The following is a 14,508-nucleotide window of genomic DNA, read 5'->3' as shown; positions in this document are numbered from 1 at the left end:
TTTGTGACCCTATGGACTATAGCCTGCCAGGCTCCTCTGTCCATGGGATTCTCCAGGCAAGAACACTGGAGTGGGTTGTCATTTCCTTCTCCAGAGGATCTTCCCTACCCAGGGAGCGAACCCAGGTCTCCTGCATTGCAGGCAGATTCTTTACCACCTGAGCCAATGCTTCATTAACTTTAGAGTAACCCCACAGAGAGGGCCACACTAATTCCCATCCAGCTCACAATCCAAGTTTCAATACTTTCTGGTTTAGACAGAAAGTTTCTAAGCTGTGTTCCTTTAGCTCTGGACTAAAATTTCACTTTGTCACAATGGAAGGACTGGGCTATGACTCATCTTCCTCTGCCAAACAATGAAAGTTCTAGTTCAGTGGGAAAAAACTACTTGAGCTGCCAGTTCATTGAACTGTTCAAATCAAGGTCAAAATATTGGAGCAGGGGTGAGGGTGTCACCAAGCCCAAATCCCATCTAATTCTCACACCAGTCTATCAGTGGCCCTCCAACCAAATCCTAAATTTGCCAACAATTAGAGTAGGAAGCACCTGGTGCCCTCTAACTAGGGTCAAAGAACCGTAGTGAAACATGAAACCAGGACCCATGTCATAATCATACCTTTCAAGTAATGCCAAGGAAAACCACAACTAAAAAGATGACAGAGTGCACAGCGTCAGCTTAAATACATTTTAAGTACCATTTTAAGCCTAAATACATTTTAAGTGTCATACCAACACAATATTTGATTTTCCATTCCTATATTGTAGGTAGCAGGCAAAGTTTATTATCAACTGACTATATTTTTATAATTTTTACAGAACTTACTATACCTTTTATTTACCTGGAACTGTTACTACAGCTTGCAAGGTGCTTTAAAACATGTTACCTAATTATTCATGGCCAAAATCACCTGGGGGATGCTACTGATTGGGGACCCATCTCAGAAGTTCAGTGACTTACACATTGATGGCACAGGCAACTGAGACGCGGGTCCCCTCCCTCAAACAACTCTTCATTACCATGTTAATTACACTTATTTCCCCCCAAAATGCTTCAGTTTCAAACTCACTCCATCTACCCTTCACCCAACTGAACAATTATTTTTCTCTCAAGCCTTGGCAAATTACATTCCACCTGCTCTCCCTAACCACTAAGTCATTTTCTTTATAAACATTAAGATCAGCTAAAATTTCACAAGCCCTGAGAAACTTCCTCCGACAAACCTCATTGCACTCTGACCACTCTAAATTCAAACAGCTTTTATATTCATACAGACAATGGGTGGGTCAGGCAGCCACTAATTCCTGGCAACGATAATCACACTTCTTCCTTTCAAACTAACCCTGGCACCCGGAACCTCTGGGGCAACCTCCCTGTAGTGTCCACAACGGGTCCCACCTCCATATTCAGACAGACACAGACACCTCAGCCCCTGATGAAATTCTTATTCCAAAGTTCTCCACTTGCCTTGCTTCATGAAGACACCACCATCTAGGAGCTCTGTCTCTTCAGAGTGGTCTGTTGAGTGCACCCTGAGTTGGCCTATTCCCCAGTGAGCTCTTCCAAGAGCTTCTTCCCAGTGACAGCCATCTTCAGACAGACCATAGTCTTATGTAACACACTCTTCTCCATCAGCTCAAACCAGAAACCAGGAGGTCTGGTCCTCATGTAGTGTCCTCCAGCTCAGAGGAATTTGTTCATCCACCCATTCCTCAAGCAGAACCTGAGACTCCCCTGCTAACAGGCATGGGTTGAGTGTGGAAGGACAGCATAAGCTTCCTTCTTGCCCTTCTTTTGGAGCTTTCAGTCTAACAGGGAACCATACACTCCTCCATATGCTTCCATCTTGAATCCCCATCAGAATCACTTGGACAGCTTTTGAACAGTAACAGAGTCAAGGCCTCAGCCTAATTATATCAAGATTCCAGGTGTAGGGCTCCAGCACTCTGGTGATTCTAATGTGCAGCCAAGGTTGAGAATATGTGAACCCATTCATCTAAAAAGGAAACGACTGACACAGAGTTCTGTCAGCCTGAAGAGAAACCAGGAAGGATGGCAAGAAAAGTGAGGTCTCCCAGAAGTGGCTTCCTGAGCAGACCTAAATCATCTGTGTGCTGGTAGATGCCTACAACTCCAAGAAATTTTTTATTTCACACCTCCAAGCCTTTTTTTTAACTTATTCTCCTTCAATTAGATTATCTGTTAACATTTGGGCATCTGTACACAGACATCAAGATTAAGAAAAGGAAAAGGAAATATTTTTAAATGTAATGATTCTATACCAAAGATAGATACAGATAATCAGATTTCAACCTACTGAGAGGCAAATGCACTAAATTAGAGTTGCACATTTTAGAAGATAATACAGGGCAAAAGGATGGGCAGTTTCAAAAATAACACTGAAAGGCTTATTTTCAACAAATATATATTTCAATTTATTCCATTTTATTACTTGTTTTATTACTCCCTTTAGGTTCTGCAAGTCATTTGAAACCTCAACCCCAGTAACATCAACAGTTTAATGCAAAACATTTATGGTTTCACTCTTTCCACCTTACTTGAGATCTGTAAATAAAGGATTCACCCCAAAGTTTAATCTATTATGGAGATTGCTTGAAGATCAAAAATACCCACATATTGCAATGGAACATGCCATCCATAAACATGTACTTTTTTATACCTTTATTTATAAGATCACTAAAGAGAGCTATCCTGTAGATATAAGAAAATAGTAAATTAATAACAGCCAATAAGAAAAAAAACTAGGCCCTTGAAAATCATATACACATAGTCTTCTATTTTTATTAAAATAATGTGCCCTAAAAAAAATTTTTTTTTAATGCTTTCTACTTTCCTGAAGCCTTTGGACTGATCATGGGGTAGGAAATAATGCTATTTGAATGAATGAGAATTCACATTTAAAGCTGAAGGCTACCCATATAAAAGTTTGCTTATTATTTAAAAGCTTATTTGAATTTTTTTCTTCTAATTATCTTCCTATTTCTGAGACCCTTGGTAGCAAGACATCACGGCGCAGACTAGCAAACGATGAAGCTTATTCATGCTGGGAAAAGGAAGAGAATTAAGTGAAAGTCAACAGATATATTTGAAAGGCTACAAGCTGCAATGCTGCTCTTGTACCTGAGGTTTTAATTCAGATTTCTGACAGATATTTTAATTTTCTGTTGAGACCACACGGTTCTTTAAATAAGAGAGAAAAGTAACAGCCAACAAAGTGAATTATAGCATGCTGATCTCTTATTACACTTGGCTAAGAAGCCAAATTTGCTAAGAAAACATGGGTTGCTCCAATCATTCTAGCTGAGAATTCACTCCATGGAGAGGATGCCTACCAGCCTTTACCACCACATTCACATGGAGTTAGCAAGGAAAACTGCAAAAGAAAGAAAACCATTTTTTAAAAAATTCTAACCAGTCTAAAAGTTGTTCCATACTAACAACATTCAAGTATGATATGTCAGGTCAAATATTACACATCACTTGAGGTTTTTATTTTTTTCTCAGAAAGCTTATTTGACCAGAACATGAATATATAGATTAAACAAGATATGGACATCAGAACCAATCAGAAAAACTAGGTCCCCCTGGAAGTAAACTCCAGCAACAGAAAAGTGCATGATCACATCTAACATGAAGTTCCGCATCTGAGTTCTTCTGTACAAGACTGCCTAAACACAAAACCCCTCCATGTACAATCTGCCCAAAAGTACAATGTCTGATTCTCCCCTTAATCAGCTCTGAACCACTTTTAAAAGTAAAATACATTTTTAGTCAGCACAGTAAATCAAGTACAATAAACACTACCACTACACACCAGCAGAAAGGAAACCTTCTCTATAGGACAGAAAATAGTCCACACATAATAAGCTAGTTTGAAAATACATGAAGCACGTTTCTCACAACAAATAGATGGTTCCTTGTGTACTTTTTTTCTAAGAAGCCAAGAACTGGAAAATCATCGCATTCTGAAGTAAAGATGAAACCCCACAATGCTGGTCTCGACTCCTGAGACTCTACAGCAGAGGCGACATCAGGAAGAACGTGCCGGGGTCCCATCCCCAGCTTGGTCCTGCTTCCAGCAGCTCTGCTACTTAACACACTGGGTTCAGGACGTGACCGAGAGAGCCCTGTCTTAGCTGACATCCTCTTTTCAAAATCTCATGGGAGGGAGGACAGGGAGTCAGGCAAGCTGACAAACTTACCTAGTAAATGCTTGCCAGACTGGCGAGCTCCGTGTCCTGGCACAACAAATCTGCACTTTTTCCAACGAAATGCGGTGGCCGCCGGGCCGCTCATCACCTACATTTGCTTAAGTGACGAGGAAAAAGATGCAGAGGAAGTGGATTTTAACAAAAGCAGCCTGCGAACTGCACACTGGGATGTCCTGTTTCAGGGTGGCTTTTATTTTTCCCATGAGAGGATCTGACTAAAACCTAACTGAATCTCCTCTAAATACCAGACAGGATGTTACACTTCACAGTTAGTGAAAATTCCTTAGGTCATTTTCTGTCACTGTTCTTTTAATTGTCACAACTGAGGGCCTTTGAATGTTTCTGATCCACTACAAAGAGACTATAACTTCGCTTCCTGTTTTTGACAGCGTCAGCTGATAAGGACACCTCCACCCACCTCCTTACCCACATGTATATAAATAGAGGCGTTTGTCCTGGGTATACAACTGGGCTGAAGAGTTTGGTTATGTATTAACTCTACTTCAAAGCATAAATTGAACTTGTTATTTCACTTCAATATGCATATACACCTTCGGAAAAATGGAACTCAAAAGAATTTCTTCTGAATTCCTTAGAGATTGTTATTATGGAAAAAAATACATTCAACCATACAGAATCCTAAGATCAGAGGTGAACAGTTTTGACTCATATTTTCCAGCCTGTTCTATCTTGTGTATTTGTCTCGCTCTTTTATTATCATTTAACACAGATGTCAGGTGGCTCAGTGGTAAAGAATCAACGCAGGAGTCACGGGTTCAATCCCTGGGTCGGGAAGATCCAAGGGAGAAGAAAATGGCAACCCACTCTAGTATTCTTTTTTTCTTATTTTTTATTTTATTGGAGGCAAATAACCTTACATTAATATATTGGTTGGTTTTGCCATACATTGACACGAATCCGCCCCGGGTGTACATGTGTTCCCTTTCTTGAACCCCCCTCCCACCTCCCTCTTCCCCATATCCTCCCTCCAGGTCATCCCTGTGCACCAGCCCCAAGCATCCTGTATCATGCGTCGAATCTGGACTGGTCACATATGATAATAAACATGCTACAATGCCATTCTCCCCAGTCATCCCACCTTCACCCTCTCCCACAGAGTTCCAAAGACTATTCTATATACCTATGTCTCTTTTGCAGTCTCGTATACAGGGTTAAGGTTACCATCTTTCTAAATTCCATATATATGCGTTAGTATACTGTATTGGTGTTTTTCTTTCTGGCTTACTTCACTCTGTATAATAGGCTCCAATTTCATCCACCTCATTAAAACTGATTCAAATGCATTCTTTTTGATGGCTGAAAAATAGTCCATTGTGTATATGTATGTACCAAAGCTTTCTTATCCATTCATCTGCAGTATTCTTGCCCAGAAAATCCCATGGACAGAGGAGCCTGATGGGCCACAGTCCATGGGGTTACAAAAGAGCTGGACACGACTTAGCAACACAACAACAACATACAGACGTCATCCACACACATACAACAGCAAGGAAAATCATGACCCATATTGCCTCATGGGCTTTCTTATTCCTGTTCTCTTCTGCTTCGCAACAGAAACTTTCGACTTATAAGCAAAGATTTTCACAACTTAGATTCTCTTGTCAGGATACACACAGATTTAAATCAGAAGACATCTCTCTTCCTGCTCCTGGCTGAGGTACAGTCAGTCCTTGCCCCACTCTCCTCTTCCTTATCTCTGTATTTTCTAGACTAGAAACCACATGCCTGGCAAAACACCCTCTCTAAGCCTCAATATCCAAACCAAAATGAGAGTAGAGACCTCACCTGTCTTGGGGGATTGTGGTGAGGACAGAAAGAGTGAAAAGCTCAATGCTATAGATTAGGTCACATGGTCAAAGCCTGATTTTTTTTTTCAACAGCTTTATTGAGATATAATTCACATAGCATGCAATTAACACAGTTAAAGTATATAAATGGTTATTAGTATATTCACAGAGTTCTGTATCCATCACACAATCAATTTTAGAACATTATCATCACCCCAAAAAAGCACACACTCTCCATCTTCTCTCTGCACCCCCCCACCCCCGCCCAGTTCCAGTCAACCATGAAAACCTAATTTCAATCACTATAGATTTGCCTCTCCTGAGCATTTCACATAAATCATAGAATATTAGTCTTTTATGACTGACTTGTTTTACTTAGCATAATGTTTTCAAAGTTTCATTCATGCTACAGTATGTCAGCATATCATTTTGTTTTACAGCTGAATAATCTTCCTTGTATGAATATCCTACATTTTATCAATTCGCTTATCAATTGGCGGATATTTGGGTTACCTTTACTTTTCGGCTAACATGAATAATGCTGCTATGAGCATTCATGTACTAATTTTTATATCAACAGATGTTTTTATTTCTCTTGAGTATAAATACCCAGGAGTAGCTTACTGGGTCATATAATAGGATTCTACAGTTAACCTTTGGAAGAACTGCCAGACAGCTTTCCAAAGAGGCTGCACCATCTTCCATTCCTTCACTAGCAGTACATGAAGGATAAAATTCTCTCCATCCTCACTGACACCTATTTTTATCTAGTTTTTTTTATTATTATTATTATTATAGCCACCCTAGTGGGTGTGAAGTGACATATCATCATGGCTTGATATACATTTCCCTGATGGTTGTCAAAGCCCAAATATAAAAATGTATTTCAACATTTTAATCTGGTATAACAATCCAGCTAAATACTGCTGGTGTTCAGATTACATCTCTAAGCAAGAGGCTGGTAAAGCAGTTGGCTTATCTTCCCCTAACCAAGGGCTGCTTATGAAAACTTATTAAATTCTAAATCAGTTGTTTCCACATGTCTTTCTGTATTTGTCTTCTTCCTAAATAGAAACAGTCTCAATTAATAAAACAGTCTCAATTAAACAGTCTCCTTTTATAAGTGAATAACCATATTATTTATAGGAAGAAATTTTAGACAAGATTTGATTTAAGATTAAGGTTATTACAAAATTTTAAGGAAGCCAAGAGGAACAAGTCAGGATTCTAGGCACTACCAATGTTTTCCCCTTTTCTCTAAAAAAATGGGATATTGAGAGAAGGATAGTAATTACTCTAATTCAAAGCAATTATCCAATAAAATTCAAAGAGATTATCTAATCTAAAATTCAAAAAATATAATCCAATCTAACTTGCTGCTGCTACTGCTAAGTCGTGTCAGTCATGTCCGACTCTGTGCGACCCCATAGATGGCAGCCCACTAGGCTCCTCTGTCCCTGAGATTCTCCAGGCAAGAATACTGGAGTGGGTTGCCATTTCCTTCTCCAATGCGTGACAGTGAAAAGTGAAAGTGAAGTCGCTCAGTCGTGTCCGACCCTTAGCGACCCCACGGACTGCAGCCTACCAGGCTCCTCCGTCCATGGGATTTTCCAGGCAAGAGTACTGGAGTGGGCTGCCATTGCCTTCTCCGAATCTAACTTGAGGGATTATCATATTTTCTAATTTGAAGTGTTTATCTAATCTAACTCAATCTCATTCAAAGAGATATTCACTTTTTTCAGATTTTTTATATTTGAAAAATTCATATGCAGTGAAATGAATTATTTTATTCCTAAAACATTCTATTTTAAATTATTTTTAATGCCTTAAAAAATTAAAAAGAAAAAAATCTACACAAAACACAAGAAGGAAAATATGAAAAGGCTACAAGCTTTAAAAAAAATAACTTTTCCCCTGTTTTTCAATATAAGGCCTCAAGCCCCACAAGATATATTAATATGATTCATTCATCTTCTAAGAAATTTTCCATGTCCCAAGGCTGCACTATGTAATCCATTGTTTTCGTTATTTCTTGGCATACAGCTGACTATGAAACTGACCGCTGAACTTTCCTCTGTCAAATAGAACTTTCCATTGTGGGAAATTTCTAAAACATTCATATTAAGCTAAGTGGAAATGTCATCAGAGTTCAGGAGCAAATATGGCTTATAGTACAATTTCTAAACCAGATTTTACACAGGAAAGGCAAACCATTGAACGAAAACAAGTACAAAGGCCACATTGGAGTTTCTGTAAATACTTGACGGTGAAGAAAATCAGAAGCAACAATCAGTTTATCAAGGTTATCTGAAAGTTCTTCCAAAAAAAGTCTAAAACAAGGGCACTTTTACAAACTGTTCTGTAATGTTTACCCACTGACCCCTTCTTCTGCTAGATTACACGGTGGCCTCATTTCTAGTTCTCGTGAAATCAATAGACCATTTATGCCCCAAGTATCTGTCTAGGGTGTGCACTTTCTTCTTCAATCTGGTGTTGACATCAGTAATCAAATTTTGCACATACCACTAGCTCTATTATAGCTCAATGGCTACTGGTTTCCAGCCTAGGTCTACTCTCACCCAAAAGGAAGGAAAAGAGTCGACTGCAGAGAGAATTACAGAACGCATCAGGTGAAACTACAGAAGGTGGTATGGAAGTGAGACAGTGAAGCAGAGGCATTCAAGACAAACCCTCCTCCCACAGGGGAGACACATGCCAGGCACATCAGCACAGCCAAGCCCAAGGCAGCCATTAAAAGCAGACATTTTCTTCATTCCCTCTGTTATCTGCAAACCTCTGGGTTTTGAACATCTTATTACAACTTTCCGTGCTAACCAATGAACCTACACCTAAGCCTGCAGAGCAGCAGACAAAAGTCAGAAATAAACCACACCCTCCAACACAAGGGAGATGAAAAGTGAGGGAACGCAAGTGACAACACTTCCCATGAACTGTCCAGACACAATCTGTTTCATGTTGTAACTCTTCTGTATGCACATAAGCCAGGATCAAGGCTTTATCTTGGATCAAAAATTTTTCAATTAATCTTCTTCTGCAAAAACAAGGCCAGCTTTAAAAAAAAAAAAAAATCTGAGGAAGGATAGAAACCTGGAAGTCTACTTAACCTGCATTTTTAGAGTTCAAAATCTCTAAAAAAAAAACCATACTCCTGCTAACAGATATTCTCTGCTTAAAGGGAGCATGGATGATACCACTTCTTGCTAAGACTGGCTAAAGCAACTATTTCCTCATTTTTAATAACTTGAAATAATTTTAGACTTACCCAAAAAGTTGTAAAAAATTGTACAAGGTTTTCATATTCCCTTCATCCAGCTTCCCCAAATGTTACCATCTTACAGAACCAGAGTACTTCTGTCAAAATCAGAAAATTAGCACTGATGCAATAAAATGAACTACTCCACAGATCTTATTTAAATGTCTCCAGTTGCTGTTCCCTTTTTCTGTTTCATGATTGAATTCCAGGGCCTGTACACAAGCAACACTTCAAAAATACATCCTTTCATTCACTCTCTAATGAATGTTTCTGATCCCCCCCACCAAAAGCCCTATTTTCTTTCATGTTGATGAGGTAGTTTCATTATTAACCATTGAGTGTTCCAGTCTAGAAATGTTTATTTCCTCCACAATTCTCTCCACAGCTAATCTGAGAGTCTTATCAGCCTCATCTTGTAAACACAGGTCAAACAGAGTTTCACAATTCCTTGTCCAGAACCCATAGAAAGTAGAGAAGCTGCCAAATCAGAGCTTTTCCCACTTGAGAAAAGTTACATAGGCTATGCATTCCACTGGAGGAGTTAGTGGTAAAGAATCTGCCTATGCAGGAGATATAAGAGACAAGGGTTCCATCCCTGGGTCAGGAAGATCCCCTGGAGAAGGAAATGGCAACCCAGTTTAGTAATCACCTGGAGAATCCCATGGACAGGGGAACCTGGAAGGCTACAGTCCATAGGATCGCACAGAGTCAGACACAATTGAAGTGACTCAGCACATCACACAAAACAAAAACAGCGAGATGTAGGGTAATCTCCCCCAATCAAATACACTAATACTTCTGCAGTAAGTATGTGTGTTTTAGGAGGTAAGTGGGATAAGGAAAGATTTTAAAAGCATCCCAACACTTCTGGTCAAATTTTGCCCAAAAAATGAGCTCAGGTCAAGCTCAGGTTTTACTATCAAGTGAATTACAAAAACCTTTCCATTTTCAGAGTTCTTTTTAGCTATTATAACTGCAAATGAGAGAGTGTGGACCTCTACCAATGAAATCTGTGGCTTCAAGGGTCCCCCACCCAGCTTCACACCACATCCTCTTTCACCTCCAGTGTTACCTCTGCCTCCAGGCTCTCTTCACTCCAGCTAACCCTCCCACAGAGTCTCCAGGGTGACCTTTGTAAATTACTTGCAGCTCTCCTGCTTCAAAATCCTTCAAGATTTCCCATGCAAAAAAAAAAAAGGAGGTTGGAGTCTAATCTTCTGAAGTTTAGTTTACAAGGCTCTCCACCATCTAACCCAACCCTTTTGACTATAACAGTGCTACACGGAGAAGGCAATGGCAAGCCACTCCAGTACTCTTGCCTAGAAAATCCCATGGATGGAGGAGCCTGGTTGGCTGCAGTCCATGGGGTCACTCAGTCGGACACGACTGAGTGACCTCACTTTCACTTTTCACTTTCACGCATTGGAGAAGGAAATGGCAACCCACTCCAGTGTTCTTGCCTGGAGAATCCCAGGGATGGGGGAGCCTGGTGGGCTGCCGTCTATGGGGTCGCACAGAGTCGGACACGACTGAAGCGACTTCACATCCAAGAAGAAAAACAGAAGTGAAAAAGGTATAATCTCTGTCCTCAAGATGCTGCCAATCTAATTCAGTCTCTTGATTATTTTCATCAAACTGAAAATATAGAATGTAGCTTCTCCAACCATCAAAGGAATATGGGAATTTTTTTTTAACTCATTCTTTTCTAGCTAGGAAATTCTACCTTAGTTCTTGATCACATTAAAGATTACTAATAAAATCCCATACGTTGACATGAAAAGAATTTTTCACATGATTTTAACAACACATGTCTAAAAATACTTGCTATACTACTGTTCCAAATACAAAGAGCGAAAGCCAGAAAAACTTTTCTAAAAACAAGCAAACCCAAAAAAGCAACGTCAAAGATGGTATTTAATGGGCTGAGTGAGTTCTCATGAGATTGTTTTTCCAAAGCACGGAGATATAAATAAAATCTGAAACCATGTCTTTGTTTCCATATTAGTATATTAATGGAAGTGAATGACATTATAACCAGCAAAATTATGTTAGAGAGAGCTAAACAAAAATCCCCACCACCAAAGAGCTCAGAATTTATCTCCAACCACATAGACTTATCTCTGATGCAGACTTTAAGGAACATACACCAATGAAAGAGGAAAGAAATCATATTTTAAGTATTTGGGTTTTATTTTCTAAAGTGCAAATAGACACACAGAATGGTAAAAGTTCCTAGATATTGTATTTGAAGATAAAATTATAAACTTTCTTACAATTATTTCAGGAAAAGTGCACAAAAGCAGTGAGAGGAAGAATAAACAATAGTACCACTGAACCCCATAATGATGGGGGTAGAGAGAAGTGGTCGGTATATAGCTGCTTCTCCCCACACCAAGACAGGGGAGGAGGCTTCCCTCCCAGGCTGTCTTTCTCTCACAGCAGACTGTGTGTGTGACTGTGTGTACGCACACATGGCAGGATTTTCACTGGCTAAGTGTTAAGTTTCAGTGTTTAACTGGCCAAGTTTCAGTGTTAAGTTACTTCCAAACAGAAGTGACAACTGCTGTGATCCGACAGAGGTGAGGCATATGCGGCTGACAGCAGTCATGGTAGAACAGGCCAACACTGCATGGACATCAAGTGAAGCAACCACTCTGTAAAAGCCAGGATCCACTCTGCCAGGGCCCTGGTAGAATCCTGTAGTGCCTGCTGCTTAAGACAGGTGTTCTGGGACAGCCACTCACATGGCAAACATCTCACTCTAGCGGAAGGAAGGAAGGTTATCATCAGGTTCTTCAGGGAGCAGGAACAGGTATTTAAGGAGACATGAAAAGAGACGAATAAAACTCAGATGCTTTAAAAAGAGGACTTTAAAAACATTACCAAACAAGAAAGAGGAAGGGAGTAATTTTCCTGAGTTTTCTACGTGTTCTGTTTCTATCAATCAGGCAAAAAAATAAACATTGTCATTTCTCATCTACCTTTGTATTGCCATCCTTTAGCATGAAGCCTGAAATGTTGTAAGGACTTAGTAAATGAGCATTTACTGAAAGAAGAGACACAAGCTGATGTGGAAGACATCAGAACAAAAGTAAGAGTGAACCAGGATACCGAGAGGAACCCTGGGCATCTGTCACACCCATAGCGCTTCCACAACAAGGCCATCTGAGGCAGAAAGGAGGTACCATAGTCTATGACATGAGCAAAATCAAAAATAGCAGTTCTGGGGCAGACTCTGCTCTGGGGCAGACCACAGCATTGCAGAAAGGGATCAGAGAACTGTGACCAAGTGGGAATGGAGCTTTCAGAAATGTGAAAAAGAAGGATACATTTGTAAACAAAAGTGCTGTAAAGATAGAGGCAATATCACTGGCAACCTGCTGGGCTGTGGAGCAAAGATCAGCCAGTAAGTTTTCTTGAAGTACATCTGCTGTCACTTTGAGGAAAACTTCTCTAGTTTCCAGAAGGTTCCAGAACCCTCAAGCTTCATGGAAAAGTATGAAAAAAAGAAGTGTGGGGATTATTCTTTGTTGTTAGCTGTAAAAACAGCTAGTGGGAGAGCTGACAAGTATCCTGGTGACTTAAAAACAGTCACAACCTAAAAGTTGAGAGGTGTGTTATATTCAGTGTGAATTTTTAGGACTTCAAGGACAGGAGACAGCATCTCGAATGACCCCAAGAGAACTGCTTGGAGGATGCAGGGGGAGGAGTCAGGTTATATGGAAATTTACAACAAAGGGCAGGTAGTCTGAACAACAAAAGTATTTTTGTGAATTAAAGAAAACCAGATTATCTCAAGTTAAGGAATTTAGTGCTTTTCTATGTATGGGAAGATACAAGAGTCTGGGCTCACTGAAATCATTCCTTTCACAGGCATCTCAGCTACTTGGGGCCCGTATCCCATGTGTTTTTTTCCTCAGTGCTCACCAGAGGGAGTGGCTGCAGCCCAATGGCTGCCCGATCACAGGTATTCTCCTTCTTAGTTGCCCTTGAGGGCTGGAATCTCTGACGACTGTGACATCCTAGTTTATTGACACAGCAGGAAATACTCCATTTCTCACTCCCATAGGGCACAACACCCTATGAAGCTGGACATGTCACTCATAACAGTTTGTCCTTTGGTCACCTGTAGTGACAATCTCAATTCAGTGTTTCCTGTGGAGCTGTTAGGCCCTTATGCAAATCTGAAGCTGTGGGCCACTCATTAGACATGGGTATTAACTTGCATGAGTCATCTGTATATTCAGCCTGCAGCTGATACCACACAAAGATAGCCCTGCCTACTCACGGCACACCCACCCCACTCCCATGTGGGAAAGAGACATAATCACCTACTGAGGACTGGGAGTGGGGAGAAAATGAAGGATCCAGGTAATAATGAGGCAGAACCAATGCCAAAGAACTAACCTTGGGTATTTTAAATCTGTTTCAGGATTTCTAGGATGATGTATCTGCCAAGAGATATCCAGGTACATGCTATGTTGCTTCGGTCGTGTCCAACTCTTTGTGACCCTATGGACTCCAGCCTTCTAGGCTCCTATGTCCAAGGGATACCCCAGGCGAGAATACTGGAGAGGGTTGCCATTTCCTTGTCCAGGGGATCTTCCTGACCCAGGAATCGAACCTGGGTCTCTTGTGTCTCCTGCATTGGCCAGCAGATTCTTTCTTTACCACGAGCACCACCTGGGAAGTCCAATAGCCAGGTAAGGAATAGAGACTGCAAGGAATGGTTGTCAGCCCAGAACTTATGAGCCACGGGACGTATAAACAAGATCCCTGAGCCCTGGGCCCGTGGGAGTCAGTCAGCTAATTGATTTGTTGACTTAGCACCTACTCTGTTCCATGCGGTGCAGACAAGAACCAGTTCCCAGGCCCAGCAAAGTGAGGAAACTGCAGAGGGAACGTGTGGTGCCCGCTGTCACTCCCTCAGGGATCAGCCCCAACACAGGCCGGGGCCTGCAAAAGGGGAAAGGAGAGGGCAGGGGCTGCCAGACAAGGTGGGAGTGAACACGACAGTGGCAAGAAATGCACAAACAGCCTATGATTAAAGCACCTAAGGAGTGACAGAGAGCAGGGAGGAAGAAGGCAGGGTGGAGCTCGGAAACAATACCAGAAGGTACAAAAGAGAAAATGGCGATCCAGAAAGGAGAGGAGAAGAAAGCCAGGCCCATACTCCAGGGCTGCCCCTGACAGGAAG

The 14,508-nt window shown here is 40.9% G+C and overlaps 1 protein-coding gene across 10 annotated transcripts in view; it reads right to left on the bottom strand.

Moving 5' to 3' along the window:
* The window catches only part of UTRN (utrophin), a 567,941-nt gene that overhangs the window by 501,193 nt on the left and 52,240 nt on the right, over positions 1-14,508 (bottom strand). For 4 of the 10 annotated variants that reach the window (XM_055433616.2, XM_055433620.2, XM_055433622.2 and 1 more), the window contains exon 1: positions 4,221-5,102. The exons of 3 other annotated variants lie outside the window; for them this stretch is intronic. In XM_055433616.2, the coding sequence (XP_055289591.2) occupies positions 4,221-4,314 (94 nt within the window). In that variant the 5' untranslated portion in view covers positions 4,315-5,102. Of the gene's footprint in view, positions 1-4,220; positions 5,105-14,508 lie in introns of those variants that run through there. 3 more of the 10 variants (XM_055433619.2, XM_055433623.2, XM_088840810.1) reach the window with 2 other exon arrangements.

This window comes from Moschus berezovskii, chromosome 10 (assembly GCF_049115385.1).
Source record: "Moschus berezovskii isolate FMDL1 chromosome 10, NW_MosBer_1.0, whole genome shotgun sequence".
Classification (NCBI taxonomy): domain Eukaryota; kingdom Metazoa; phylum Chordata; class Mammalia; order Artiodactyla; family Moschidae; genus Moschus; species Moschus berezovskii.
This window is presented reverse-complemented; position numbering and strand designations above follow the sequence as displayed.